Source organism: Symphalangus syndactylus, chromosome 13 (genome assembly GCF_028878055.3).
Source record: "Symphalangus syndactylus isolate Jambi chromosome 13, NHGRI_mSymSyn1-v2.1_pri, whole genome shotgun sequence".
In the NCBI taxonomy this organism is placed as follows: domain Eukaryota; kingdom Metazoa; phylum Chordata; class Mammalia; order Primates; family Hylobatidae; genus Symphalangus; species Symphalangus syndactylus.
In genome coordinates, this window is record NC_072435.2 from 83,358,330 (window position 1) to 83,383,671 (window position 25,342).

Consider the following 25,342-nt stretch of genomic DNA (forward strand, 5'->3'; position numbering starts at 1 on the left):
CAAACCATCAGAATCTCCGCCCCAGTCAGTGAAGCTGAGTGCCTTAACCTGCCCTTTCTCTCATACCATGCACTGTTTAGACCAGTGCTGTCCCATAGGACTTTCTAGCATAATGGACACGCTCTCTGTGCTGTCCAGTTCAGTAGCCACTCGCTACATGTAGCTATGTTTGGGCATTTGAAGTGTGGCTAGTGCAACTGAAGAACTAAATTTTTCATTTTAATTTTAACCAATGTAAATATAAATAGCTACAAGTGGTTAGTGCTAGTGCTACCATATTAAACAGCTCAGGTTTTGGTTATCTTAAGGTCTGTAGCCAATTAAATCCATTTTACCTCATAATCTGGTTAATTTAGGTCATGGCCAAGAACATCAAATCATTTGGTCATCTAATATGTCTCACGTTCATTTCTTTACCTTATAGTTCTGTTATTCCTCTACCTTAACCAAATTGTTCTTACTCTTTCCTTCAAAAAGCATTCCATTGTGCTCTCTAAAATTCTCTTCCAAGATAAATTAATATTTCACATCCTCAGATTCTTTACTGAATCCTCCTTTCCATCTCCTTGGCTTAGCTGCAACTTGGATCCTTTAGGATATTAATGCCCTTGGAACTCTTTCAATTGGAAGGTGCTCATTCTTTCAGATCCCATACATATTAGGGTCAGAAGAAGGTGTTGGTACTTCTAGGTTTACCCCACCCTGCAACTTCAGGTGATCGCTCCTATCATTCCTCCATCATCCTATAAAAACTTCAGCTGCTTTCTCACAAGATATCTTGCTCTCCATCTTTATCTACTCATGGTAGAAACAAGCCACCAACTTCCCAGTAACTCCGCAAAATGCATTGGGAATTTAAGCATGTGGCCCACAGACGTCTATCAAATGCCCACTAAGCAATCTCCACATAACTTTTGTTCTAGCCTATATTTTTTTCTTGAATTCACTATAGTCTCTCACTCCCACACCCACATCAGATCCTTGTCCAACCAGAACATTCTTTCAATTATTCCCACTATGCCTGTCCTTTGACCTCACAGGACACTCTAATCCCTCGACTTCTCCCTCCATATCCCTACCCTTCTGCCCACCCAACCCCAATCTTGATTTTCTTATCTATTCAGTTAAGACTTCATCACTTCAACCACTTTCCTACCAATATCTTCAACTGTCCTACCCTTCTATTCTACAGCAGCTACCTAGCTAAACACTAACACAGAATTGATCCAACTCCATAATTCATTTAGTATTTATTGAAAACGCTTGGCATTTTCCCAGGAGCTGGATACACAATCAAAAACAATAGGTCATCCAAGTTCAGAGAGTTAACGAGTAAAAGAATCAGGACTAGAACTCCAATCTGTCTGACTACAGATTCCCAACTCTCCAGTCCTTTCTCCAATATATTTCAGATTTTACCTAATTTCCTTAAAATGTGACCACACCATTTCCCACTCTTTTTAACAGATGATGTCATCACCAACCTCTCAACTCCCAGGCATTATGCCTACAAACATAAAAGCTTCTATACACATCCACTCTTGCTACACTCATCCACTCTTCCTCCTCGGCTAACACAAAGGAAAAGGGTATTCCTCCTTTCAAAGGCTGATCCATTTGTATTACATTCCTACCTTCTCAGGAATCTCAATGTATTTTGTTCCTCAACAATACATTCATATTTTAGCCCTCAGCTTTGTCAAAAATTACTTCTATAACACCCTTTGGTCACTATTCCTCAAATCCCCACCCACCCTCCATCTCAGTTATTAGTAATCTTTCTGTATATTTCCCAAGACTATAAGCTCCATCCAGCAGTTAACTTTTTATTTTGTTCACAACCATATGCTCAGTCCCTAGTACAATATAAGGCACATAACAGGCATGTAGAACACATACAGAATAAACAAATAGCCATGATTACAATCATCCTTATAATTTTTCCAGCCAATAATTTTAAAATTTGAAAACAATTCAAAATAAAATTAATGACAATTACATCCTAGGGAATACAAAAAGACATACCTCCAGTTCATTTTCCAGTTTCATTACTTTAGTTTTTAATTGATTTTCTATTTTTAAAAAAAAAAAAAGACAAATGTTTTAATTGATTAGTTACCACAAAACAAACTTTTAAATAAATTTCAATAACAAAATTAATCCTTTTGAAAGAGTCCATCATGATTATAAGGTAACAAAAAGTATTATATGGCAGATCCATAAAATAGGAGTTAGAAATATTTATTATTAAATGTTATATATTAAAAATAAACTGAACATATATGTTTTATAGAATATAATTTAATTTTCTACAGTTTAATGAACAAATGGAATTCATTACTTAATACCATAATAAACTTTTTCCAAGGTGCTTACCAAATTTTGCTTGTTCTTCTCCAGCTTTTTCTACTTCTTCCAAAGCCAGCTCCACTTCTTGAGCTTTCATCTAAACATTAAAAAAAAGTTATTTCAATATGCCTTTATACTGGAATGTAAGCATTGAAAATAAAAATTCTGTTTTATTTGTTATGATCCTTAGTGCCAGCAATGGCTGGCACATGGAGACATTCAGTAAATATTTGCTGAATAAATAGTTCGTTTTTTTTTTTTTTTTGCTTTTGAGATAGGGCCTCACTTTGTCACCCAGGCTGGCGTGCAGTGGCACAATCTCAGCTCACTGCAACCTCTTGCCTCCTGGGCTCAAGCAATCTTCCCATCTCAGTCTCCTGAATAGCTGGGACTACAGGTGCATGCCATCATGCTTGGTGTGCCATCATGCTTGGCAAATTTTTTCGTAGAGGCAAGGTCTCACTATATTATCCAGGCTGGTCTCGAACTCCCAGGCTCAAGCAATCCTCCTGCCTTGGCCTCCCAAAGTGCTGGGATTACAGACGTGAGCCACCATGTCAGGCAATTTTCTTACTTAAGACTACAATTTCTAGATTTTTAATAGCATGAAACATTTTTGATTCTCCCTTTTACCTCAAGTCCTCAAGTCTTATATCCAGTAATGCAACATCTCCCTTTGTAATGTTTTTCCACTACTTTTTTTCTGTTCCAATTGCTATTATTCTAATCCATAATTTCAGGTTTAAACTCCTCTATAATGTGATGTCTACACAACTCCAATTTCCTTCAGTTTGTCCTGTATAATATACTCAGTTTTGCCTTCTTAAGGCGTATTTTTGTACCTATCAATTGTGTTTTGAAAACCTTTACTGCCTTCTCAATTGCTGACAGCATAAAATATACCTTTAAGGCCCTCAACAACCTATCTCAAAGTACTTACCCAAGATTTGTTTTCTCTACAGTCTGCTACAAACTTGCTGCACCTCGTTTCCTCAAATGCAAAGAATAAACATATTTCCTACTCTCAGTATTTATTTGTGGTAACCAACAGCTCTAGAATTCCCTTACTATCTTACCACTGCATTGCCTTCCACTTATCTAACACTACTCCTCAGTATTGATCCTTTGTGAAGTCTTCTGACACCTCTTAAATCACTTCCCCTCTTAACAAATCCCTATAGCAGTCATTGTCTGCATTTGTCATTTGGATCTCAAGATATATTTCCTTATGTTATTTTTCAACATACTCATTCTATTTCCCCTACACACCCTTTTAGAAACTTTAAGTAGAAACTAGCAATGTTTTACACACTAAAATACTTAATTCATATTTAAATATATTGCATTTTTTAGTGGTGATGTAGATATTACCAAGTATTTTCACAAAGATTACCTCATATAAAAACAGATTTTTATAGTTCCACTAATAGCCAAACCTATAGTTAAAATCTACTACATACAAACCTTCATTAGTGACTGAGTAATTCTGAAAAGGTGTATCACATTTTCTTGCTTTTCACTTTTTAGCTCATTTACTTCCACCTAAGTAAACAGAAAAGCAATTGTTTTATATTTTATAACCTTTAAGCAAAATATAAGAACTCTTCCAGATTGTGACAATTATAGTTGTCCCTGAAAAAAATAAATTCATATTTTGTTAATAAATTAATCATAAGTTAATGTACATATCTATTATTATTGACCAATTAAGCACCTTGGATAAGGAAATCAATAAATTATCTGCCAGTTCTTCTTGACGGGGCAGGTCATCTGGGTCAACTTTCATTATTTCTTTCCAGTTTATATTAGGTGGCATCTTGAATTCTTTCACTGTGCTCCACCTCTGTAACAAAACAGGTGGATATTAGCATTTTCAAGGTACACAGTATTATTGGTTTTCTAGCACCTTACATTTTTTGCAGATTATTTCATTATAGCCTTCTGATGTTAGCAAAACAGACAAGCGGGCCACAAAACACATAAGTGGGCAAAATAGCCTTGATCAAAAATAGCAGTCGGCACAAACTGTCAGAATGTACCGGCTAAATAAAATGTGACGGAAAGCTTCCTTGCTAACACTAATCTAAGTTAGGACTAAGATTTCTGGGTCCCTTCCTCCACACCCTTACCCACAACGCGCGCGAACACCCTAATCCTGGCAAGCGCGAGGGTCTGTGGAAGGCCGACAATCACGCCTGATTTGGAGAAACAGAATTGGCGCTGGAAAAAAAATGCAGAAATTAACAACTGGAATGAGTGAAGTTGTGCGGCGGAAACTGGAACCGAAGCAAGGCGGTATTATGGACCCGAGGCTGGAAGGGGCGGAGTAGCTACGCTGTGGCACACGGGCCCTCAGGCTAAAGAACCTGAGCGTGGAGTGACTCGCTAATCCTGCTTACAGGGATCCACCCACCTAGACCAAGCCTGGCAACCAGCGGAGGCTTCTCACTACCGCAACCACCAAGCTGGACCCGGCCGCGGGCCCTGGCAGATCCCTATCGCGGTTCCACGCGGACTCTGGGTCCAGCCAAACGGTCCCAAGCAAGCCAAAGCGGCAGCGGGTGCTAGGCGACACCATCCCCAACTCCGCCAAGGCCAGAATAAGATCCCGGATGCAAGGAGAGCCTACAGTTCACGACCGTGGGTGATACTTTACGTTTAGATTCTCCTCCGGAGTCCCAGGACTCAGTGTTCAGGATGATGAGAAGGCGTGGAACGAGGACTCCAAATCCCAGAGTGCAGTTCTGCCTGAGGCTTGTGCATGCTGGGAATTGAAGTCCCTGAGAAGAGGAGGTAAGGCGCTCCCGGCATGCAACGCGTAAGGCTGCGACGGTACCGGGGCGGCGGGGAAGGACCAAGAGGCGGGAGGCGCAGCGGCTCAGGCGCCTACGAACTGGTGGCCTGAACGAGGTAGACCATGACTGTAGTTTCAGTGGCGTCACTGGCTGGGCCTCTCTTCCTGAGGTTTTCCTAAGCCATCCCCTGGCGGAACCGCTCCCAGGTGAGGTCGAGCTGTCGGTCAGCATATTGGGAGGAGTTGAGGGGAGCAGTCCTGGGTTAGAGAAGCTTCACCTATTGGGGCCGTAGGGCCTGGTCCCATTCTGAAAAAGTGGGAACACCCTGCCTTCTCTTCAGGCGTTTGCAAGCGGCGTCCAGGGTAGTGCCTTCTGTAAGAAGGAAAAAACAAAAAGTTTTAGCCTTGTTTAGTATCAGAATCTGTCTTGGTAGTTAGAGTGAGAGCCGCGTAGCGGTGATCCTAGTTCCGGGGCGAGCGAAGAATTGACAAGAGGTCTCGGCATCCCCTGACCCCGCCCGCCTTACCTGTAGCACCATTCCCTTCGCGGATCGTGGGGCTTGATGGTTGTGGAGGTGGTATGAAGTGAAGGCTCTAGAGAGGAGAGGATAGTACTTGTCCGGGCCACTGCCGGGGACGGAGAGAGAAGGGACCCGAGAACTCACCTGTACTGTTGCCACTTGCTTGGTTACCTAGGGTGCCCTTCCATGAAAGCGCCTACTCTGGTGTTTACCACTCTTACTCGTGCAAGTTTTGCTCATCCTGCTTATCTGCTCACAATCATGCTGGAGTATGATACATCTCTACCTAACTTTCCTAAGAAGCTGTAGACTTAAATCTAAATGGTATTTCCAACTATCTGGACCAGTGCTTTGTCTTTTTGTTTTTTAAAAACGCTGCTTTAAAAAGAAAATTACTGTACTTCACAGTAAATTTTCCTTTCGAAAATAAGTAATGAGTTTCTTTTTAAACCCCCAGTTTGGGTAAAATAAGTAGCTCAGTACAAAATAAAAAGATACTGATTTTGTGAGATGAATTTTAAAGACATTAGTTAGATTTATAGGAATGACAATTTTACTATTCTGAAAGATGATATGCCAAATACTATTCATTATCTTGTTTATTCTTCCTTACAATCCAGTGAAACAGGTGCTTACATTGTCCTCATTTTCTATCTAAGTTAAGAAACTGAGGCTTGTAGAAGCTAAGTACTCTAACTTAAATAGTGTGATTGAACACAGATCTCTCCAGCTGGAGGACATATTCTTAACTTCTATACACCTCAGACATTCTGGGAAACCAATATTTGTGAAGTGCTTGTTCCTCAATCTTGCTATTTTTATTAAATGTTATATTTTAATTTTGTAAGTGTTTACTCAATAATTTGAATTAAATATTCTTCATGTTCAGTGTTCTTAATTCATAATTTAACATGGGATGGTGTTTCTGAAAAGGGGTTCTGTTCCAGACTCCAGGAGAGGGCTTTTGGATCTCGCCAAGAAAGAATTGGAGGTGCATACACCCCCACTGGAGGTGGTAGACTAAGGATTGTTATAGTTATTTCTTGATTATATGCTAAACAAGGAGTGGGTTATTCATGAGTTTTCTGGGAAGAGGGTAGGCAATTCCTAGATCTGAGTGTTCCTCCCCTTTTTAGACCATATAGAGTAACTTCTTCACATTGCCATGGCATCTGTAAACTGTCATAGCGCTGGTGGGAGTGTCTTTTAGGATGCTAATGCATTATAATTAGTGTATAATGAGCAGTGAGAACGAGCAGACGTCCCACCTTTCTCGCCATCTTGGATTTGGTGGGATTTGGCTGGCTTCTTTACTGCATGCTGTTTTATCAGCAAAGTCTTTATGACCTGTATCTTGTGCGGACCTCCTATCTCATCCTGTGACTTAGAATGACTGACAGACATCCTGAGAATGCAGCCCAGTAGGTCTCACCCTTATTTTACCCAGCCCCTACTCAAGATGGAGTTGTTGTGATTCAAATACCTCTGACAATGGTAGGAATGAAATTTAATAGTTACTGAGCACATGTTATGTCATACACTATGCTTACTACTGCGTGTTTATTTTCATAATAGAAATCTGTGCTGTAACACCTTTTCTTCTGGTTTTTTCATTCATTATAGTTTATTTTTATGTATTCACTTACAAGTTTGGTTTTGTTTGTCTGTATTACTCTTTTCTACCCTTACTGCCACCACCCTCTTGCTCACATTCATAAACTCAAGGTGCCTGGTCTCTAATGGTAAATTTTATTCTAATTTTTCAGAAGTGAGAACAAGTTCATAGAAGTTAAGTAATAATTGATGAAGCTAATATTGTAACCTAGATCTCAGTGACAATTGTAACTAAAAGCAAAATCTTACCTAAATTTTATTCTTTAACTCATTCTAAGAGTATTTTTTATCCTGTTTCCTGTGCTAGGCACTGGGGATACAGCAGTGAACAAGTCAGCTCTGGCTTGAACAAGTCAACTAAGTATTTATGCATTGTAGTCTGTTTGTACCTATCTGTGAGTCAGGAAATTTAACTCAAGTTCTAGTTCAGTAACTCACTGTATATTTTTGAGGAAAATTGCCAAAGCTCTATTATTTTTCATCAGATTTTTTGCACCTGTCAGTTTTCATCAAGAAATGGGACTTATGTGACGATGTTGTAAGTGGCCTTGTTATAAGAACACTTGTCTGGACCAGCCTTCTTTCTGCCCTAGGCTTTTGTGAACAGTTTTATCTGACCAAAATCACTTCACAAGAAGGCCTCACCTTTTATAATTGCTTACCTTTGTTCTCTGTAGCAATGAATTTATATTCCTTAGATGTTACTTCTAGTTCCTTTTTGCTGACTTACCAAGAAAAGTCATAGTATCTTACTTCTCCAATCTCTTAAACAAAGCATGGCCATTTTGTATCCATTGTGTATTCTAAACATTTTGTTTTGCCTTATCTTCATGGCAAATTAAGCCATGGTTAATGGCTTAATTCACACTGACTCCCTACTAATCTTTCCAGTTTCCTCATTGTTGAAGGAAGACAAGTGTCTGCTTGCTGCACACTCATTCTTGTCCACGAAATTAAGGCAAAACAATTTGCCTTAATACAATTTACAATTTTATTGAAGGGATTGTATTTAGTTTTGTATATCTATAATGTAGCTCATGAGAAGTCTTCGTGAACCAAAAAGTATTTAAGACAGGTCTCAATTTAGAAGTTTATTTTGCCAAGGTTAGGGACATGCCCAAAAGAAATAAACACTGAATCATAGAAGAGACTACATAGAAGAGACTACATAGTCTGTAGTCTCTTCCTTTCTCTAAGATGATTTTGAGGGCTTCAATATTTAAAGGGGAAAAATCCACTGGAAGAGAAAATGGGTAGATACGGTAATCTACATGTTGCAAGAGAAAAAGAGCAGAGAGGGAAATAGATATTATGTATTCATGTGGGGTGGTAAATCAGCACTTTACGTAAGATAAGGTGAATGTCATAAATTAGCTACCTGTGGAGATATTTAACATTTGATGTGTAGCTGTCTGCTAAGAACAAAAGGAGAGCAGTTTCTTGCATGACTCAGCTTTCACCCTAATTTTTTCTTATAGGCATAATGAATTGAGATCCCAAGTTTTATTTTCCTTTCACATTTCCAATTGCACTTGGATTTTGTGCACATATATAGTAACACCCCATTTTTGTAAGCAAACAGAAATCAGTCATCCCATCCACTTAAACTGCATTTGTGAGTCTGCTTCTGTGCCTAGGAAAAATTAGAAGTTCTCACAACTAACAAGAATAGTGTGTTACATGTTTACAATAATGGCCCCCAGTGAGTCATGTCCCTGTCTGTCTACGCCTTTGTGTAAATCTGTCCCTTCCCTGCAACCTCTACTTTGCAGGTGACTCTTGGATGACTCCACAACTGAGCTCTTAACATGCTCTCTCTCCCTTTCTCTCATACTGTGCTCCCTTGGGGAATCTTAAAAATTCTGTTATCTTGGCCCTTTTATAACTTCTTCTCCATTGATTCAGGATGTACCTTACTTGAATAATAATTTTTAAAATATGCATTAAATAGAGCCTTATAAAGAGCTTGTGCATTGAACCTTGCCCTCCTGTTGTCCTGAGATCATCATTTAAGAAGCCCAAGCTAACCTATTAGAGGATGTGTTAATAAGTAGCAGAGACTAGTTTTCAAAGCTGAGAAATCTACACCTTAAAAGCCATCCAGCCCTGATCAAGCCACGGGATAACTATAAGCACATGAGTGACCCAGGCACAACTAACAGAAGAACCATATACGTACCTATATATTTGTGTGTGTGTGTGTATATATATATATACACACACATCAAATAAAGATATATTGAAGAATTGAATTATTTTGAATGTATTCATTTTTAAGTACTTCAGATGCCTAACTTAAAGAAAACTTTCTCAATACTTAAAGAACTGATTAAATTTAGGAAATAAAACTTAAAACTATAGCAAATCCCAAGTTCTTACAAAAATTCCAATACTGTTTGTGTATTTACCTAATTATTATACTTTTCAACTATAGTTGTGAATCCAGAAACTACATAGTCAGTAGTTTATTATATTTAATATGTTTATTCTACATATTATTATATATTTTAAAATTATAGTTATGCAGCTAATATATCAAAGTCTCCAGGATGTCAGATTCTCTTAAAGGTTGCAGTTACTCTAAAAAATCAGATGCATAATTTAATATTGTTTATTATGCATATTATTATATGTTTTTAAATTATTTAATTTATTTTAAATTATTTTATTTAACAATAATTTAACAGCTAATGTATCAAAGTCTCCAGGATGTTAGATTCTCTTAAACATTGCAAGTACTCTAAAGATTAGATACATAAGTTGTTCCCAAGTATAACTTTAAAGCATTGAAACCACAGGTTTAATTTACTTTTTTCTTCTATTAATTTTAAACTTTCCTGTGGTTAGAACATTTAACCAAACAACAGGTTGTCACCCCAAGTGAATTGATGTTACCAAGCCAGTGGCCTGAGATTATTTATGGGAAGAGAGGTTTCTGACCTGTACACAAAACTTGATTTTTACCTACCCAAAGGTAGATATCCTGAGTTGTTTTCATTTGGTTTTTCTAAATTACATGTATATATAGCTGTCTTATATTGGATCCTATTTCCTGATTTCTGTATCTTTGTTTCTTAATATACTGTTTCATTTTACTAGTGTACCTTTTCTCCTAGTTTCTTGAAAAGGAACATCAGAGGTAAATTTTTTGAGACCTTTAATGACTTAGGTTTTTATTCTACTTTCCTACCTGGAAAATTTAGATTTATTAATATAGAATTTTAGTTTAGAAATCAATATCCCTCAGAAGTTTGAAGCATTACTCCTTTTTTTAATTTGGAAGGGAATTTTTTGTTTTGTTTCTAACTCACAGCATTTTGGGTGAAAAAAAATGATTTTTGATCTCTGATCCTTACTCTGGAACCTTTTTTATTTCCAGAAGCTTTTAGAATCCTATTTGTTTTCAGTGTTGTAAAGTTTTATGGAATTTTGTGCCCAGTAAAAAAGGGATGGAGGGTCTCAACCTAAAATATATGGACAGACTTTTTTTTTACTTAGCCTTTATTTTCAATATGCTGCCTTTTCCCTGTTATCAGAGACCCTATGTTTTAAATAATCCACAGAGGAAACCTCCAGTCTTCTGCCTTGGAATAGGAGAGAAGGTTACTTGGCTTTATCCCGTAAGAGAGGGGGCTGACTTAATGCCCCTGTTATCAGAGACCCTATGTTTTAAATAATCTGCAGAGGAACTCTCCAGTCTTCTACCTTGGAATAGGAGAGGAGTTTACTTGGCTTTATCCAGTAAGCGGGTGGGGGCGGGGGCTGAATTTCAACAATGTGATTAGCTTATGCTTCTTAGAAGTGGATGGCATTTTAGCTGAGCTTTTCTCTGGAGAATTAGTATGCAGTTACTTACCCACCTACTAAAATTGAACTTACTTGGAATAAATATGTTCCTTATTTTATCTTCATGATTTTTTTTCCAGTTTTTGTCCAGAAGTGCTTATAGAAAAGATGGCTGATATTAATCTAAAAGAAATAACCTTAATAGTAGGTGTGGTTACTGCCTGCTATTGGAACAGCCTCTTTTGTGGTTTTGTTTTTGATGATGTTTCAGCAATACTGGATAACAAAGACTTGCATCCATCTACACCTTTAAAAACTTTATTTCAAAATGATTTCTGGGGAACCCCTATGTCTGAGGTAAGTAATTACTTATATATTACTTGTTTATGTCTCAGATTTTGAAATATTCTGGTATTTTATTACTTCTAGGTCTTTATCAACATTATCATCACAGCAGTTACAGATTTTTAACCCTAAAATTTTTATATGAAACGTAACATGTTTGTAATAAATTGAACAGGAAGCTGAGGATGAGGTTATCTTCTTTAAAGCAGCACTTGATTATTTCTTTGCCTGTGTACCTTGGCTGCTGCTTTTTTTTTTTTTTTAACTTTTAGATACAGGGCTACATATGCAGGTTTGTCACATGGGTATATTGCGTTATGCTGATGTTTGGGGTACCGATATGTCACCCAGACAGCGAGTATAGTACCCAATAGGTAGTTTTGGCTTAACTTCTTAAAAATAATATATATTTATGTGAAAACCAAATGTATAGGGAGAGCAATAGGTGTAATACATGCCTATTTCTTGCTAATTGACTTTCTCTTTTTTCTGTTTTGTGAGTAAGGCAAAAGAGATGTGATATATTTCAACATTTTAAAATATGGCAACTTCAATATAAATAGATAAGACTTTGAGTAAAAATAGTAAGTACACATATTGCCAATTTCTCTTGCAGAAAAAGTGGTTATTACAAATTTTGAATCTTTGTCCTATCTCTTACATAATAGTTATTCAGGTTATATATTGAGAACCCAAAAGTTTAGTTCAATAATTTAATTTTTATTCATCCATATGGTTCACTTTTATGAGGGTATTTTTACTGTTTTGAAGGTCACTGTTAAACTCTTTGGGATTAAACTCTTATCAGCTTGATATCGTATAGAATGGATTCTAATTTTAGTTATGTCATATATTAGCTGTGTGAAATAGGTGAGAATACATCTTTCAGATGGAAAGTCATTTTCCTGATCTGTAAAAGAGGATAATTCCTTTCCAAAATAAAAAAGAGAGTAATGCTTCAAATTTCTAAGGGATATTGATTTCTAAACTAAAATTCTATATTAATAAACCTAAATTTCCCAGGTGGAAAAGTAGAATAAAAACATAAGTCATTTAAGGCCTCAAGTAATAAATGAATTACTTTATCTACACTACCTGGCACATAGATATTGAATAAATTGTTGAAACATAACATGTAACTCTCTGCAATGTTAACAGTATGTTTCTCGGTCATTGTGGCCGCTTTCCCCATTCCCCAAATTTGGAAGCCTCTCAAGGTTAGGGATGGACTCTTTCATTCCTCTGATCACAAGCATATATAATTATTTTGTCTTATTTAGTAAGAAGACTTTATTCGCCTTTTTGTTCTCACCCAATTCTAGCTTTTGAAAAAAAATCTTTTGATAATAAGGGGGAAAATACAGCCCTATTATACATTATTCTAGACAGCTTGTCCTCCTATATACCTACCTTTGATCTCCAGAGACCCTCAGAACTATGTGTCCATTCCCTCAATTTATGCTAGTATCTGTTATGATTTTAGTCATAATGTTGAGGTTTTGAACTGATAGTTTAGCTGGCCATATTAAATGGTCTTATTTTCTAGATTAGGCTATTCTTGTATTGCTATAAAGAAATACCTGAGACAGGGTAATTTATAAGAAAAGAGGTTTTATTGGCTCACAGTTCTACCAGCTGTACAAGAAGCATAGCAGCATCTGCTTCTGGGGAGGCCTCAAGAAGCTTCCAGTCATGGCAGAAGGGGAAGAGAGAGCAGGCACTTCACATAGCAAAAGCAGGAGTAAGAGGAGTACGGTGGGAGGTGCTACACAGTTTTGAACAGCCAGCTGTCACAAGAACTCATTGTAGCAAATACAGTACCAAGCAGGCTGGTGCTAAACCATTCATAGGAAATGCACCCGAATAATCCAATCATTTCCCACCAAGCCCCACTTCCAATATTGGGCATTACATTTTGATGTAAGATTTGGGCAGGGACACACACATATCACATACCATGGTGTCAGTGATCTGTTCAGTGATTTTCTCAGCTTTGCAGATTGAAAATTTGATTTTGTTCAGAAAGCCCGTAAGCAGATGGACTAAGAAAAAGACTCATATGTTCTGACAGAATGGATGAACAAACTAGAATAACAGTTTATTAAGAGTGAAGAGTGTAGTTTCCTTGTATTTTCTGATGGGCATATTCTCTCCCTGAAGGCAAATGTGACACTAGGGAAAATTATTCTAGGTAGTCCTTAGGTGTCATAGGTTTCATGATAAGCCTGGAATTAGCATATTCAAAGATCTAATCATTGATATCATCAAGTTATGATAGCCTAGAAGATACGTGTCCACACGTATCTTACAAGAATTTTTGTGCCAATGTAGGTCTTAAAAACACATTTTGGGCTTAGGACATTCTCCTAAGCCATATAAATACTGCCATATTAGGGGTCTTTGGACTCCTGTGAACCTCTCAGTGTTTAGATTATCTCTCTAGTAGGCTTATGCTATAGATATGTGCCGCTCTATTTATTGATAGTTCATTTGATCTCAACCCTGACTGCCATATTAGAATTTGCCTGGGGCATCTAAAGAATGAAAACATATTACCAAGGCTCTGTCCAAACCTGTTATTTCAGATAATCTCAGAGTGGGATGTAGGTATCAATATTTTTGTCTTATTTTGTATGTGTGTGTGTTTAGTTGTTGTTTTGTGTGGGAGGGAGGGTGGGGCTCTTGTTTAAGTCATCCAGGGGATTCTTTGGTATAGCTGTGGCTGGGAGCAAGGGGGCTGTAATGAGCCACCTTCCTCTGGCATTTGGCCTATAAAGTACCTTGTGCTAAGGTAACTTCTGCAAATATTTTATCTCATTATGATTTTGCCATCCCTATATTGAGATTCACATTAACAGGGAACTGTTAGCTTAATCATTCATTATACTGTTGTGTATTTTTATTGCCAACTAATATCCTGAGTAATTTTTTCTTTACTATGCCCGAAAGTAATAATGATCTGAATTGTTTTATTCATAATGGCCCTAGGTGTTTTCACAAAGTAAACTTGGTATCTAATAGGCTGATGATTATTTGTCACAGTGGAATCTGAAATAGATCCCTAATGAGTTATGTGAATAATTACTTATGTTAATAATTGGTCTATTAGTTGGTCATCACCTATAGTATATGTATGTCTAATAGTCCTAACTGAACAATTATGTATACTGCAACTCAACGTACATATTCCCTTCTACTTTCTGAGTACATCCTTTCACCTAGAATATTTGTTCCATTGTAGCCACAGTGACATTTCAGGTATCCAAAGGGTTTCTAGAGTTCTTTTCTACTTTCTAGTACAAATCATGTCAGTTCAATACAGTGCCTTAAAAATAGCTTTATATGCCTGAGATGAAATTTGAAGGATGTAAAGGAATTAGGCAAGCAGGAAAGAACATTCTAAGTAGATAGTACATCATGGAGTATATAGTCAGTACAGAGATACTAAAATGTTCCTAATTTCAAGATGGGAAAGATTTATTCTTTGTGTTTCCTAATGTTCCCTAGTAAGGATGAACAGGCTTAAGTCTACTTGTGTGCCAGAAAGTTATGGCAAAATATCATAGGAAGTAGAAGAGCAAAGAAGCTGAATATGGATGCCTATATTAGTCTGTTTTGCATTACTATAAAGGAGTACCTGGTAATTTATAAGGAAAATATGTTTATTTGGCATATGGATCTGCACACACTGTACAAGCATGGCAACAGCATCTTCTTGGCTTCTGGTGAGGCCTTGAAAGTTTTACTACCTGTAGAAGGTGAAGGGGGAGCAGGTGTATCACATGGTGAGAGAGGGAGCAAGAGAGAGGGGAGGAGGTTCCAGGCTCTTTTAAGCAACCAGCTCTCACATGAACTCATTACAGTGGGGAAGACACCAAACCATTCATAAAGGACCCACCTCCAATGACCCAAACATCTCCCACCAGGCCCAACCTTCAACATTTCAACCTCCTCACATTTCAGCATGAGATTTGGAGGGAAAAAACATCCAAACTATGTCAATGCCCTTTGTATAAAACTACAAAAAATAACTTGATTAATATTTTATATATATTTGAACTATGTGTTTTATTCTTAAATCTGGTTTGGTTTTGTGTTAGGGAAAGAATTATTTCTGATTAAATGTAACTTATAATTTAAAAAGAAAGTCAGTACTTTACATGAAATTTTATTTATTGCCAAAGGAGAATACCACAAGAATGGTGTCTATTTTCATATTCTAAGAAAGTTTTTACTCTTGTATTACTCTCTGTAATTTGAGAATTCCTAGTTTAATATATTCAGATTTATACATTATGGAGATGTTTTTCATAAAACAGCTAGACAGTACCTTTTTGAGTCATCACTATTTTAATTGAACTGGTAAGCATTCTGTTCTTACATTTCGTTATGAAGATCTAGCCAGTAGTTATATGAGCTTTTGTATTGCTAATAGATATGGAGGCAGGCTTTGGAGAGAATCCCGTGCTCTAACTTGACCAATGCCGGCATTGTCTTTTTTTAAAATTGTTATATCGAAGAGGAATTAATTGTCAAATGTCCTTTTACTGTTAGTTCTCTGACCACTGTATATCAAGGAGGAAATTAACCTTGTTTGTGGACTAAGGAAATAGAAAAATACAGATTATAAAACTATTTTTGTGTTACTCTTAAGACATTTCATATTTTATTGTTATTTCTCAGTAAAATGTAGATATTAATATCTTTAATGGTAAATGCAATGATGAGCTTTTGTACCCTGTTGGACCAAGGTACTTTAATAATCACTGATTGTTTTTTCCTTGTAGGAGAGAAGCCACAAGTCTTACCGTCCCTTAACAGTATTGACATTTCGCTTAAATTATTTGTTAAGTGAACTAAAACCAATGTCATATCATCTCCTGAATATGATTTTTCATGCTGTGGTTAGTGTGATATTTCTCAAAGTATGCAAACTTTTTCTGGACAACAAGAGTAGTGTGATTGCTTCTTTACTTTTTGCAGTGCATCCAATACACACAGAAGCAGTAAGTAAAACTATGAATTGATTTTTTTTCTTTTTCCTGTTTTACAAATCCTGCACAGTGATTATAATGGTATATATTTTTAAGAAAAAAAAAATTTAACCCTGACTTTAATCCAAATATTTGAAGACTCTTAAATTCATACAGTTAATTCTTAACTTTCTAGTACACAAAGTCTAACTTCCTACTGTGTAAAATTTTTAAATTTAACATTTTTGAAACATAAACATTTTTCATTCAAGAATATAAAATCTTTTTAGAAATATATACATGAATACAGTTCTTCGGTCACTTTTTTTTAATGAACAAGAATTTCTAAGGACTATTTAAAGTTTATTGTCTTTTTAAACTTTAGTTTTCAGATTTATTATGAGATATAACTTTCTGAATTTATGGTACCTTTGTATATTAAGAACATTCATATTTTAAGAAAATATGTAAGAAGTACTTAAATTCTAGATATTCTACCATATTTAAGTGGTTACCATTGGAGAAAGCTGGATAAAGAGTACACAGGACCTCTCTTTACTAGTTTTGAAACTTCCTATAAGTCTTATTTCAAAATAAGTTAAAAAAAGTATAAACTGTTAAGAGTCACTAATAAACTTCTATTTATGTAAGATTCACAAATTCACCACCTGAGGGCACCCAAAGAATGTTTAAGAAACAAATGTGCGCTTGAAAAGTTAAAGTATTTTTACCATTATATATAGTAATTTTTCAAGATATTCTTTATTAATACAAACCCCCTTCATTTTTCCTTTCTAGGTAACGGGAGTTGTCGGACGAGCAGAACTTTTGTCATCTATCTTTTTTCTAGCAGCTTTTTTGTCATATACCAGATCAAAAGGACCAGACAATTCCATAAGTACATGTCGCACATTTGATTTTTTTTAACAGTGCTAAAACTTGATTAAGGAATTTTTATTTATTCCAAGTGCTTCTTATAACACATTATATACCGCATTTGGGATTCATCTTTATATATTGTTTTACTTTAGCATATGTGAAAATATGAAATATGTAACATTGCTAGTATTTATGAAGTTTGTGTATAATTTATATTTTTATCTTGAGCTAATAGATTTTATATGATCTAATTTTAAAAACCAAGTAACCTTAGAAGAGTTTTAGAGTTAGTCCTAGTTCCATCTTCTGTTATCTATTAATGATATAGATTCCAGTATTTCAATTGTCTTTGGATAAATAACACCTGGTAGACTATCATATTGTTTAGGCAAGGTTAAAAGCCTCCTAGAATATAACTTTCATTGTGTGTTGATCATAGCTGTTTATTGAGCTCCTACCTTGTGACCTACTCTGGAAAGTGCTTCGTATACATTAGGTCATTACTCTTAATGATTCCTGGCATTATCAGAAAACAAGTTCCAGGCAATAAAAATGATTTTTTTCAAGTGTGGGCACAGTGGGCACAAACCTTTAAGTTCTCGGGGAGGGGGCAGATTTTCTCACTGTAGTTCCAAGGTACTCATGACAAGAAGCCTAGTTTTATGTGTGGAAACTGAGGTTCAAGAAACACATGATTTAGCCAAACATCTTAGAGTGTTCTGGATTTGTAATAGAAGTAGGTTTGCCTTTGCTGCTTTGCGCAATGCCTTCTTAAAACAATTTGAGTGGCAGCATAGCATAGTACTTAAAAGCATGGACTAAAGAGTCTGGTTTCAATTTCTAGCTCCACTGTTTATTTACTAGTTCAATTCACTGTAATACATCAGGCAAATTAACCTCTCTGTGCTTACATTTCTTTATCTGTTAAATGTGCATAATGATAGTCCCCTACCTGTGCAGTGCATCATGTAGTAGGAGCTACTTTTGTAACTAATATGGAATTGCAAACCAATATCCTCTTTAAGTACCATCCTCACCAAAGCCTGAATGGTAAAGTTAGAAAATACTGTGGCCTACAGGTTTATAATCAGGCTCTCAATTACCTGTTTAATATCTTCTGCCATTCTTGCCCTAGCTGTCTTCACTATAGCTAGATAGACCTTCTTGCTGTTCCCAAAAAGGCAGAGCACCCACCTTTATACCTGCATTTCCCATTATTGAATTTTCTTCCCTTAGATCTTTAGTAGTCTCATTTATACACTACTGTATATTATCAGGCCTCAGCTTAAGTATTTCTGTCTTAGAAAAGCCTTCCCTGTTCTAACTGAAATAGCTTTTCACCAAATTGTATCTTTTGTTCCAAATACTTGTACTTGGTGATTTTTAATGATTTCTTATTCTTTACAATTCTAATATCTTGCCTTATTTCCTTAAGAATTACTTATTTGGGCTGGGTGCAGTGGTTCACGCCTGTAATCCCAGCACTTTGGGAGGCTGAGGCGGGCGGATCACATTGTCAGGAGTTTCAGACCAGCCTGGGCCAATATGGTGAAATCCTGTCTCTACTAACAATACAAAAATTAGCCGGGCGTAGTGGTGGGCGCCTGTAGTCCCAGCTACTCGGAAGAATGAGGCAGGAGAATCGCTTGAACCTGGGAGGCAGAGGTAGCAGTGAGTCGAGATCATGCCACCGCACTCCAGCCTGTGCTACAGAGGGAGACTCCGTCTCAAAAAGAGATTGCGCCACTGCATTCCAGCTTGGGAGACAGGCAGAATCCGTCTCAAAACAAAAAAAGAATTATTTGAAATTCTTAGTCTGTCTCTTTAAGTAATTCTGATTTAGTAGTATATGTTATTATGTTTGTTCTCTCTGTTTTATGATTGTTGTATCCTTCAGATATTTAGTTGTTTTGGCTTGTGAGCTCAAGCCACATGTTCTTCTAAAGTTATAAACCACTGTGCCTGTTAAAGGGAAAGGCCAGGGCCACTCTTTGTTCATCCTGTGAGTCTGAAGGGATGAAAGGAATTATAAACCAGGATATAAAGTTCCAGGTTCCGTAGAGCTACTGTGGATCACTATTGTTCCTACCAGTGCTACTAGGCACACTCTTTGTTTTCTTTAAGAGAATCAGCATTAAGAGGCCAGTCCACCATCCCTCTGCATTTAAATGGTAGCTCTGTGGAAGTTACTGCCTAGGCGTGATTGGTTGGTTTGTACCTTTTAAAAAATACCTACCTCTTACCCCATCAAGACTTCTGAAGTGCTCTGCTTTTACCTCTGGAACACCCAGTAGCCATTGTAGCTGTGGATTTCTGCAGTAACGAAGCAGATAGTGATCTACCCAAAGCAGTCAGGAGAGGATAGAACAAAAGTTAAAAAAAAAATTCCCACTGTTGTCTTCTGCCTTAAATGTAATCCCTCATAACACTCACAGAACCATACATGCTTAAAATAACCTCGAAATGCTAAGGTTTTTTTTGTGTTTTTTTTTTGTTTTTTTTTTTTTTTTTTTTACAAAAAAGTGTCTTAGAAACTATTTTTCCCTCTTACTTACCTTTTTCTAGGGTTGATTTTTGGGGAAGGGACCAACAGGTCAAGCTAGTTCACCATTTCACCGAAACAAAAACAGAGTAATGTTTTCTATGCCTTTTACTTGCATTTCTGAAAATACTCATTTCTAACCTGAAAATACATAGTTTACATTTTTCTTTTGTTTATTGCTTTCTCACAATAGAACGTGACCTTCCTTAGGGTAGGTAACTTTTTCTCCGTTTTTTGATCTTCATTTCCTAAAATGATTCCTAGTTTACAGTAGGTGTTTAGTATGAGTATATTGAAGAAATAAGCAAGTGAATGAATGTAATGTATTTTAAATTCTAATTGAAAAAATACTGAAATCTACCTTGGACCTCTCTTTGTCCTCTTAACCACTATGATACTTTGTACTCTTAGTAATTTTACTCTTGAAGCCACAGTTTCCACATCATCTTTGTAGTCCCTATTGTATCTAGTATACACTGGCCTGTGCAAAGGTTTTCAAGTTGTAATTATTTATATTCATTTTAACTTGTATATTCATGTCCCATACCCCTTTTGTAAATATGGTCATCCAATTTCAGGGTCTTTACACTTGATTTTTTATTATTTGGGTTTCTGCTTAAATATCCACTTAAATGTCATCAATATCACTACTCATCTTTCCCAGTGGTGCTATTTTTATTTCCCTTCATCCTCTTTTTTTCTCTATAACACTTAAACTTTGTCACCATTTGACAGAGTATATTATTACTTGTCTCTCTTCCCTATACCCTTGAAATGTAGTAGATACTTAAAATAACTGTTTGAATAAGTGATTGCTGAAGATGTGTTTCTTTTACACATGTAGAGTCAGTTTAGAAGCCTGTATCTTGAAATGGGAATGGATTTAAGTGTCCTTAACTTATTTACCAGGTATACTTGTTTTGGACAAAATCACATGTAACTTTTAACCACAGTGATCTGATTATAAAATCAAAGTGTTTATGTAGTAATATAGTCACTAGAGGCTGAAGAACTGAAGTGATTGGTTTCAGTAAGACATTTGCATTTATTACTCTTAGTTGGTGAGATGGAATTCAAGGTTGTAAAAGGTAACCATTTGCTTTTTCTTCCTTGGAGTAGAAATACAAATTACTGAGAAGCTCTGAATTTAAAATCAGAAGAACCATGTTAAAGTCTTGGTCTCCTTATTCTTTGTTACTTTTTAAAAAATACCTCTACAGTTCTTTCCTCATCTTAAAAATGGGTATGATTACATCCATGTTCTTACTCCATAGAGTGATTTTAAGATTCAGTGAAATAATATATGCCAAACTGGCTATATAAACTGTTTAAAATATCTGCTTTCAATGCTATTATTTCCTATGAGTTTTTATGTAGACATACACATCCATTCATACTATTCTCTATATCCTTGATTTGCCTAGCTTACCCTCACCCCTATTTATTTATACATCCACCTTTCCCAATTTTTCCATGTCCTGTATATCCTTCAAGGGCCAACATTAGGTCCAGCCTGTTTTGTAAATAACCATCTTCTGATTTCTTCCTCTATGAATTTCTTGTTGAATTTAGCATTGTAGTATAATATAATCTATTATATTAGTATTGATGTTTTGGCCTAATGAGATTATAAGATTTTTTTTAAAGAAAGAATATTATTATACTTAGTATCTGCAACAGTTTCATGGGTTTGGTTTTTTTCATTTATTTCTTTGTTTTTGGTTATTTTTTCTTTCAGTAATTTTAGTCTATAGAGTACTTTGAAAACAATTTCAAAAACAGGTGTATTTCTATATTAAGCCCAATGACAAAAGAAAATGTATTCAATTCATGAATTCTGTTCTTGTTTATATTTAGATTTAAGTCAATTATTTGAATTTTTGCTTTAGTTAATAGTCAATAAAAACCGAGGTCACGGCCGGGCACAGTGGCTCACTCCTGTAATCTCAGCACTTTGGGAGGCCGAGGTGGGCAGATCACCTGAGGTCAGGAGTTCAAGACCAGCCTGACCAACATGGAGAAATCCCGTCTCTACTAAAAAATACAAAATTAGCCAGGCATGGTGGCGCATGCCTGTAATCCCAGCTACTTGGGAGGCTGAGGCAGGAGAATCACTCGAACCTGGGAGGCAGAGGTTGCGGTGAGCTGAGACCACGCCTTTGCACTCTAGCCTGGGCAGCAAGAGTGAAACTCCGTCTCAAAAAGAAAAAATGAAAAGCAAACTGAGATCACACAGTCATACTACCAGATCTTTTTTTAAACTAGAAAAGAATTAGAGGTTATAGTTTTTCATAAGAAAACTGAAGCCTGGAAAAGCTGCCCAAACTCACAAGTTCACAATGAACTTTCACAATTCCTTACTCTTTAGTCAAATTACTACTACATGGTAGACACTTACTTGAAGTCAATGAAGTATGTTTTTCATTTAAATAGAACTTACAGTCTATTGCAAATAGAAGAATAGTATATATTTAAGTGCCTATTGTTAACCACTTTCATTTTGGTTTTTATAAGAATGGGCTAGACACAATGGCTCGTGCCTGGAATCCCAGCATGGTGGGAGGATGGCTTGAGGCCAAGAGTTTGAGACCAGCCTGAGCAGCATAGCAAGACCCTGTCTCTACAGAAATTAAAAAAAAAAAAAAAAAAAATAGCCAGATGTGGTGGCACATGCCTGTAGTCCTATTTGGGAGGCTGAGGCAGATGGATTGCCTGAACTTCAGAATTCAAGGCAGTAGTGAGCTATGTTCACGCCACTGTACTTACTACAGCCTGAGTGACAGAGCCAGACCCTGTCTTAAAAAAAAAAAGTATGGTACCCTACTTTTCCCAATAGTTTTAAATTTTAAGGTTTTAATAATTTATCAGTTTAATAAAGTATAAAGATATCTGTCATAATTTCAGGAATTTGTCTTCATTTCAGGATGATAGCTTATTAATTATGACACTCAAACCTGTAAATTTCTCTTCTCCAAATTCACCACCTTACCTTTGTTTTAAAAGTTAGTATTTGATTAAATAATTTTTCCCTTTGTAAAAAATTTCAGTTCAAATTATACATGTTGATATTTTGCTTTGAATGTATAAAGTAAAAATTAAAATTTAAGTATATCTTAAAGTATATACTACTAATTAATGAGAAGTAGCACTCATATGGATATGGAATCACAAGTAAAGTTTAAAATATCTTTTTTTGATGTTATAAAATTGTTTTCTGAATTTTTATATTTTCTGTTCTCAAATTGCAGTATGGACTCCAATTGCATTGACAGTGTTTTTAGTGGCTGTTGCAACATTATGTAAAGAACAAGGAATAACAGTTGTAGGAATTTGCTGTGTGTATGAAGTGTTTATTGCCCAGGGGGTAAGCCAAACTATAAATATATAAATTTTCTTATTGATATCTTTTATCCTAGTTGAATCAGATTTTATTTTTATTTTCTAAATGTATCATTATGTAAATTAATGCGTTTACCAATAATAATACCAGAAATCATGTTTTATCCTCATACCTACTGAAAATTACTTAACATTTTATGATACTTTAAGTGTTTTAAGAACTGTATGTTAAATTTCAGTGATGGAATCATTAGGCAGCTTGGAAAAGTATGCAATAGTACTGTACAGTATAATTCATTATTAGGTAAGACTATTGAGCTCAGTTTTATTCAATATTAGCTTCACACATTCTTCCACATTAATTTTATAATTACACTTGTATCTAATCTTGCAATTAGAAAGTACTACAGTATTGAAAACATTGAGATATGTTATTTGTTGCTTAAAACATTTCTTTTCTTTTTCAGTATACTTTGCCATTACTATGTACTACTGCTGGACAGTTTCTCCGTGGAAAGGGTAGCATTCCATTTTCTATGCTGCAGACACTAGTAAAACTCATTGTCTTGATGTTCAGTACATTATTACTTGTTGTGATTAGAGTCCAGGTTATTCAATCCCAACTTCCGGTATTCACCAGGTATGAAATTCTGGTTCTTTGTTTTCTTCATTCTTTTTTTTAACTTCGGATTTTAATGATTATAAATGTTGCAGAAAGTATTTTATTTATTTTGTTTTTTAACAGTTTTATTAAGCTATAATTAACATTTTTTAAGCTGCATATATTTAAAATTTACATACTGATAATTTTTGACATATGTATACACCCTTAAAGCTCCCACGATAAAAATAATGAATGACCCATCCCAAACTGGTTAAGTGTTAAGGTTAGTGTTAATTTAGTCTCCTATATCCTTAGTGATTTTTGTCTACTCATTCTGTCAGTTACTGAGAGATGTTGAAATCTCTGACTATACTTGTAGATTTCGCTATTTCTCCTTGCACTTCTATCGGTTTTTGTTTTATGTGTTTTTGAAGCTCTGCTACTAAGGTGTGTAAACAACTAGGATTGTCAGGTCATCTTGAGGAACTGATCCCTTTGTCATTATTAAATGAGCTTCATCCCCAGTAATAGTCTTTACTCAGAAATTCACTTTTTGTTATCCCAGCTATCTTTCATTAGTGTTATGTGGTGTATCTTTTTCCATCTTTTTACTTTTTACCTGTCTATGCTTTTATTTATAAAGAGGATTTCTTGTAGCGTGCATACAATTTAGTCTTTTGTTGTTTGGTCAGATAATCTGACTTTTAGATGGGATATATCATTGATTTATATTTAATATGATTATTGATATAGTTTGATGGAAATCTGTCATCTTGCTAAAATTGTTTTCTCTTTGTCCCATCTATTCTTTGTTCCCTTTTTTCTCTCTTTCCACCTTCCTTTGGATCCTTTTTTTAATATTTCATTTTATCTCCTTGTTGGCTTATTAGCTATAAATCTTTGTTGTTTTAGTGTTGCTTTAGGGATTTTAGAACATCTCTGATTATCACAGTTTACCTTCAAGGAATATTCTAATTTCGAATATATATATAAAAAAATATCAGTATATATAGTATAAATATATATAATATACATTTTATATATGGAAGAACTTAACTTTTATGCAGTTTGTGTATGTTTTCCTTGAACATACATTGCTTTAAACAATTGTCTTGGAGGAATTTAAACAATAACAAAGTATTTTACATTAACCATGAGTCACCATTTCCAGTGTTCTTTATTCCTTTGTTGGATAAGATTTTTGTCTGGTACTATTTTTCCTTTTACCTGAAGGAATTTCTTTAGCATTTCTTGATTAAAAATATCAGGTTTTGAAAGATATTTTCTCTGGGTGGAGAATTCTACACTGGCTTTTTCATTCAGTATTCTGAAAATGTAAATCTACTGTCTTCCGGCTTTTATTATTTTCAGTGGGAAAACCTCTATCCTTATCTCTTTATGCTAATGTATGTTATGTGTATTTTTTTCTATGCCTGTTTTTAATATTTCGTGTTTACCATTGTTTCTTATATATTTATGTTTCTTGTGCTTAGGTAAACTGAGCTTCTTGAAATCTGTAGGTTTTAATTTTGTATAAATTTTGGAAAATGTTTAGCTAGTCTTCAAATATTTTTGCCATCTTTTCTTTTTCCTCTT

General features: G+C 35.5%; 2 protein-coding genes across 6 annotated transcripts in view; one reads left to right on the plus strand and one right to left on the minus strand.

The window, feature by feature from the left end:
- The window catches only part of CEP290 (centrosomal protein 290), a 163,689-nt gene extending 158,628 nt beyond the window's left edge, over positions 1-5,061 (minus strand). For 2 of the 3 annotated variants that reach the window (XM_063615136.1, XM_055235766.2), the window contains exons 1-5: positions 4,763-4,971; positions 4,064-4,192; positions 3,814-3,891; positions 2,377-2,446; positions 2,026-2,072 (exon numbers count right to left, since the gene is read on the minus strand). In XM_063615136.1, the coding sequence (XP_063471206.1) occupies positions 2,026-2,072; positions 2,377-2,446; positions 3,814-3,891; positions 4,064-4,165 (297 nt within the window). In that variant the 5' untranslated portion in view covers positions 4,166-4,192; positions 4,763-4,971. Of the gene's footprint in view, positions 1-2,025; positions 2,073-2,376; positions 2,447-3,813; positions 3,892-4,063; positions 4,193-4,478; positions 4,570-4,762; positions 4,972-5,005 lie in introns of those variants that run through there. The other variant, XM_063615135.1, reaches the window with a different exon arrangement.
- An 83-nt stretch (positions 5,062-5,144) lies between these two features.
- Positions 5,145-25,342, plus strand: part of TMTC3 (transmembrane O-mannosyltransferase targeting cadherins 3) — a 58,119-nt gene continuing 37,921 nt past the window's right edge. The window contains exons 1-7 of one of the 3 annotated variants that reach the window (XM_055236562.2): positions 5,264-5,350; positions 10,842-11,019; positions 11,205-11,421; positions 16,197-16,415; positions 17,181-17,280; positions 23,052-23,167; positions 23,610-23,782. In XM_055236562.2, coding sequence (XP_055092537.1) covers positions 11,233-11,421; positions 16,197-16,415; positions 17,181-17,280; positions 23,052-23,167; positions 23,610-23,782 — 797 coding nt within the window. In that variant the 5' untranslated portion in view covers positions 5,264-5,350; positions 10,842-11,019; positions 11,205-11,232. Of the gene's footprint in view, positions 5,351-10,841; positions 11,020-11,204; positions 11,422-16,196; positions 16,416-17,180; positions 17,281-23,051; positions 23,168-23,609; positions 23,783-25,342 lie in introns of all 3 variants that reach the window. The other 2 variants (XM_055236561.2, XM_063615139.1) reach the window with 2 other exon arrangements.